The sequence below is a fragment of the Sinocyclocheilus grahami genome, unplaced genomic scaffold, assembly GCF_001515645.1.
Source record: "Sinocyclocheilus grahami isolate Dianchi unplaced genomic scaffold, SAMN03320097.WGS_v1.1 scaffold399.1, whole genome shotgun sequence".
Taxonomy (NCBI): domain Eukaryota; kingdom Metazoa; phylum Chordata; class Actinopteri; order Cypriniformes; family Cyprinidae; genus Sinocyclocheilus; species Sinocyclocheilus grahami.
The window spans coordinates 729,461-735,460 of record NW_015505578.1 but is presented as its reverse complement, the minus strand read 5'-3'; the positions used below and the strand labels follow the sequence as shown (position 1 = coordinate 735,460).

At 37.4% G+C, this 6,000-nt stretch overlaps 2 protein-coding genes across 2 annotated transcripts in view; one reads left to right on the top strand and one right to left on the bottom strand.

Moving 5' to 3' along the window:
• stk38a (serine/threonine kinase 38a) overlaps nucleotides 1–1,306 on the top strand; it is a 10,916-nt gene extending 9,610 nt beyond the window's left edge. The window contains exons 13-14 of the mRNA XM_016231800.1: nucleotides 758–852; nucleotides 953–1,306. Of these exons, the coding sequence (XP_016087286.1) occupies nucleotides 758–852; nucleotides 953–1,089 (232 nt within the window). The 3' untranslated portion in view covers nucleotides 1,090–1,306. The remainder of the gene's footprint in view (nucleotides 1–757; nucleotides 853–952) is intronic.
• Nucleotides 1,307–4,393: 3,087 nt separating this feature from the next.
• On the bottom strand, nucleotides 4,394–5,176 carry tmem81 (transmembrane protein 81). The gene has a single exon (XM_016231743.1). The coding sequence runs from the start codon at nucleotides 5,174–5,176 to the stop codon at nucleotides 4,394–4,396; it is 783 nt and encodes a 260-aa protein (XP_016087229.1).
• Nucleotides 5,177–6,000: the final 824 nt, after the last annotated feature.

Sequence of the window (6,000 nt, the reverse complement as noted above, 5' to 3'; positions counted from 1 at the left end):
AGCTCTCTGAACTGCAAATAATATCTTATTTATCTTGTCTATGTGTGGCGTTTAGCACTGAGTGAATTCTGACTGTCACAAAGTGTGTGTGAGAGGTGGCAGCCCATATCTTTATAAATATCTTAATATATTATTATATCCTATAATAACCATTTACATGCACGAGCATTATCGCACCAGCTTCGCTCCTCCCGACCGCAGACACAGGTTTACAAGCCACTTTTTCCTGCGTTTTTCAATCAATTTCTTGACTTTTTCCCCACTCATGAACAACACATTTTCATACACGATAAAAGCTCCTTGTGGTTTCTCGGTTTGGCCAATTTAAGCATCCATAAACAACGCAAAACACTGGCATTTTGAGTTTCTGCTAGTGATTCCTATGGAGAGAAAAATCACTTCCTGCCCTCCAGCTGCATTTCGCGCGTCATCAGTGACGTCATGTGCAAACAACCTATTGGAAGCTCAAGTAGAGCACATTCCGCTGTGGGATACATTTTTCCATGCAGTGTGTTCTTTAAATGTGGATACTGCTTATTTAGGCAAATCTAGGTTATATGGCTACTCTATGCTTGACATTTGCACACCAAACACATTTGTGCTATCATTCAAAAGTTTGGGGTCGGTAAGATTTATTTATTTTTCCCCCGAAAAATCTCTTCTCACCAAGACTGCATTTATTTTAGTCTTCAGTGTCACATGATCTTTCAGAAATCATTCCAATATGCTGATCTGCTCCTCAATTTTTTTCCGCTAGGGAGAGACCAGCGGCTATTCCGATTGAGATCAAAAGTATTGACGACACCTCCAACTTTGACGAGTTTCCTGATTCAGACATCCTCCAGCCTTCAGGTTTGTTTTTAGTTAGTTGCAACGCTTTCTAAAATACATGACATTTTTTATGGCTTTTATGTATTTCAAAACATCTTATTCTCACTCTCTTTCTCTCAAGTCACTCCTGTGTCCAACCACACTGAGGCAGATCTGAAGAGTAAAGACTGGGTGTTCATCAACTACACCTACAAGCGCTTTGAGGGGCTGACCGCACGGGGAGGCATCCCATCGTACATGAAAACTGGGAAGAGATAGGCTTCAATAGGACTTGATAACTTGCTGCACTCTTTCAATGGTTGTTTTTCCAAAAGGAGATATTCTCCATTGCTCCTCCTCGCATCTGAAGGATCCTACATCATCCGTTTCCTGTTTTGACTCACCCATTTATGGATGTGGACTTCACCCACACTCAATCCATAGAAAGACACGGTCAAAGTTTTATCTAAGGGCTTCTTTTCCTTTTAACACTTTTTTTTATTTTGTTGCGCTCACCATCCAAGATCTCAGCGACAATGGAAAACATGGGGCTTCGTAAGTCAGTCTGATCTGAATGTGATTCACACAAACCCCCAGAGCTGCAGATGTTGCCTTACATTCGGATCCTTCTTATACACCAGCAGAAACATCATGAATGCATTTGCCAATCAAACCAAATTGTTCATCAACATACCAGGAAACTTTACCAGCCGATGTCAAAGACCAAGCAAACTCTAGCAAACGGACTAGCGTTTGTTTTTTATTTAATGGGTTGTTTTAGCCACTGACTGATTCAGAAGTTGCTAATGCTGTTGTTTTTCTTAATAAAGGGGCATGTTGCTGATGTTTGGGGAACAAAGGCACATTTATTTGCATCTTGAGGAGAATTTCAACACTATTCAGGGATTTGAATTTGATTGAGTCTTCCATTTTAATATGGGGATGAAATGTTCAATGCAAAATTTTTATATTACCAAAGAGGCGCCACTTTTGATCGGCTTTATGGGCTTGACTCTCGATGTTGTTTGATCGTGAATGCTTTGGCTTTCATACAGCATTAATTCTTAAGCTGTTAACGTATAAACTTGTAGCAAAATATTCATTCCATAATGGTTCCAATCAGTCTGCGTTATTGGAAGCTGCTTGTATCAGCATGTTGCTTGTGAGGGCTGACTTTGTAAAAATCAAACAAAGGTGTGAGTATGATTTTCAGAAGTGTGTGGGATTCCAGACTGTGAATGAGTCATATTTCTACAATCAGGACCCATATGTCTTCTTTCTGTGACCAAATTGAATGTATCTTGAAGATTCAAAGAGGCTTCTAGAAGTTGCATTCATTTAGGATTGGCTGCCCTGGAATGATTGAGATTCACCTATATGCTTAAGTGAATGATTTGGCGACTACACATCATGACAAAGGTTTTGTATATGGAATTGCTTGTTAGATCTCTAGCTGAGCAGCTGTTGAACACAATATACTGCTAGAGAAATGTTGTCACAAATAACAGATTACTGTATCCCAGAATGCTACAAATAGATGTAGCATGAAATCGTGATTGAATGGTATGTTTTTATCCTTAGAGCAATATGTGACCGTCTTAGGTCTGGATGTGTATTATTATTATTATTATTTTTTAATATATAATAGTGGCTGGAGATTTTCATGCTGTCTGAGAGTCGGCCTGTTGCATGTTTTTGTGTGCTGGACAAGTCAAAAGAGCTATGAATGAGTTTGAGAATTAGTATTTTGATTTTCTTTGTGCTGCTTTGTTTATTTGTACTATCATTGAATGGGAATATGTGAGGGTGATTTCATGGTTATCGCTTATGAAAGATGGCTTGATGAAATTATACACTGTCTACAAGTAGCAGATCACAGGCTGGGCTGCTTTGTATCTCTTGTTGCTGTATTGCACATGCTGAAATTGATCATGAAACCAGTGTGTCATAATGATAGTGTGTCTTTTTTTTTTTTTTTTTTTAAATCTCACCTATTTTTCTGTGGGTTTCTTGCTTGCATCCTTGTCCTAATGTGAGGATACTCTCTTTGAATGAGAAAAAGGACTCTTTTTTTTCTTCTCAAAGATTAACAATGCACCTTTTGCTAGTTGTGATGTCATGTATATTTAAAATACACACACACACACACACACACACAAGTGTCAAGTTGTTAAATACACACTGAATGACTGTTTGCCTGTAAAAGTTTGTAATTCTTTCTGCAACTTTTTTCACCTAACCAGATATAGACTAGTCTTAAGATTTTTGGGGTCTATATTTACTTGCTTAGAGCTAAAGAAATAATTACACCAATGTGTATAAAGGAGTTTATTCACACTGGCACTAGTGCTCACAAACTATCGGTGCAGGAGATCTCAGATTTTTTGCTGTTAATCCAGTGCTGCTGGAGGAACAGCACTCCTGCTTCTGAATGGTTTTGAACACGGTTCCAGTTTTCACTGATGTCACATTCTGCTGTGGGAGGTGGACGTTTGTCCTCTCTCTGCCTTAAGATTGAGTTGTAGAGTGTTTGTGGATTTTTCCTGCGCTCACAGAGCACCTTTCACTGGTTTATTTGTTTGATAGAGAGTTTGTTTTTGAGGTGTGGGCACACTTTGACCTGTTAAACGTCCTGAATAAAATACCAGTTCATTAAAATTATTATGAGGCTCTTCTGTTCCTCTTACATAGGAACATTTTGTACCTTAAAACATATATTATAAATTTTTAATAAAAAAAGTCCCCTCAACAATTGTTGTTTTTATTAAAGAACATACAGTTCTTGAAATTTATGTATTTCAGAAAAGTCACTATAAAAGCATGTTAAATGTATGATTATCTGTCTTTTATTTAGACCTTTTTATTGCTTTTTTTAATTGAAGAACATACCGTGCTAGAAATGTATTTTAATCTGAAAATCGTCATGGTTAATGATCTTTTGTCAATTGAATTATCAACCGCTGTTATAATGTATGTGACTGTTTTAAAGTAAGGCTGCTTTAAGTACAAGTTAAAGGGATAGTTCACCCAAAAATGATAATTCGGTCATCATTTACTCACCCTAAAGTTGTTCCAAACCTGTAGGAGTGTCTTCTGTTAAACACAAAAAAATATATTTTGAATACTGTTGGTAATCAAGTCAATGGCTACCGTCAACTGTTTGGTTAACAACATTCTTCAAAATATCTTCTTTTGTGCTCAACAGAAGAAAGAAACTCGTGTACGTTTGGAACAACTTTTGAGGGTGAGCAAGTGATGACAATTTTTATTTTTGGGCGAACTATCCCTTTAAGGAATATTTTTAAGCATTGTTTGCTGGCATCCAAATTAGGAACCTGTGACTAGATTCGACCCATTGTTGATGAAGTGAACTGTTTGACCTTTTTAACACAAATGTGAATATGAACCTTTTTTCTAAACAGTTCATTAACAGCTCCGCTCTATAAATAGTACACCGATAGTTTGAACATGTTTTTCAATCCCACGCATTTGTGACTTGGTCAAACTCATTCTTAACACTTCTATTCATCAGTGATTAAGGAATATGGGCTATTAATTTGACATTTTAATCTTTGAAACGTTTTCAAACATTGTTCTGGGAAAGTTGAGCTGTTCTTCTTAGTGTTATCTGGTAAAAACCCCTCAAGAGCAGAAGGATGAGTGCTGCCATTGCAGCAGATATGAACACGCTTATCAGTGCCATGTTTCGGACAATGCTGCTGGGATACGGGTTTCCTGTGGTCGTCATGTTAGGAAACAGGCTCTCTGGGTTTTCCCAGTGAATCAGACCTTTGGCAAAGTCTAAACTCACTTCTTTGGGTGATAACACTTTCACCCCTTTATACATTCTCTTCACTCTTCGTTTGCCGGTGTCCAGTACGTCACAGCGGTATGTCCCAGAATCCTCTTCTCCGAGGGGGTCTAGCACCACCTTGTCCAGGCTCAGGGCTTCATAGCGGCTGAATAACGAATCATCAGATGTGATGATTCCATGGGCAAAGCGCCAAGACACCACAAATGCAAAGCGGCCAATGGCTTCCATCACTTCCTCTAAGCAGTCTAGCACCAGACGCTGACCAGCAGTTGCCGTTTGGGTCTTCAGTCCACACTGCCAGGTGTCTAGGCAGCGGATGGTCCTCATCTTGCAGGAAGTGCTGGAGATGTTTCTGTTTCCCCCAGTAGGGCAGAGCTCTTGAGTGTGGAGGCCAAGCCCGCAGGTGGCACTGCAGGGAAAGCTGCGGGTGATGACCCAGGTGCTGATCTTCTCCAGTTCTTGCAGTTCGGCTTTGGTTAAATTGTTACAACTGCTTGGGGAGTGCAGGAACATCCAGTGCAACAACACCAGCCAAAGTGCTGAATGAGCCATTGTGACTTTTGACATTGAAGAGGAGCAGTGATCAGCAAAAGCTGCCAGAAAATATCCAGAATGAGAATCTGTAAGCCCATATATTAATATTAATATGAATAATAATATGATAATAATATATATATAATTCATATTAGAATATGAATATACTGTATGTATGTATGTATATATATATTATTTTTAAAATGTATTTATTGATATAGTGATTTATATATTCATATAGTGACACACATCCTTGGCACATCTGAATTAAATTAATAAGATAATGATTCCTTTTTTACATTATTTATTTATTTTTAATTATTCAATTTTTATACACATCCATAGTACACATGGATTAAATTAATACATTTATTATTTAAATTAATTAATCAATTGATTGAATTATTATTGGGTATTTTTGTTTGTTTATCTAATTGTTTTAATGCACATATCTATAGCGCACCTAAATATTTACAGTAGTGGTCAAAAGTTTACCAACACTTTGCAGTATCTGCATTCTGCATAGTGTGCTGTTACCTGGATGATCCGTGGATTAAGAATCAAGTGTATGTAAACTTTTGAATGGGTTCATTTTTATAAATTCAATTATTATTTTCTGTTGTGGATTATGTAAACGTATTTTATGTGAAATATCTTATTCAGGTCAGTACTAAATAAAAAAGCAACATGCATTTTGTATGATCCCTCTTATTTTGGTAAAATAATAACAATTTTGCAGATACGGTAAAGTAACGTTATATACTTTTGACTATAACTGTATGTTCCAAACTGGCATGTTGCACTTAGGACCGTGGAAAGAAAAATATGTATTTTCACTTATC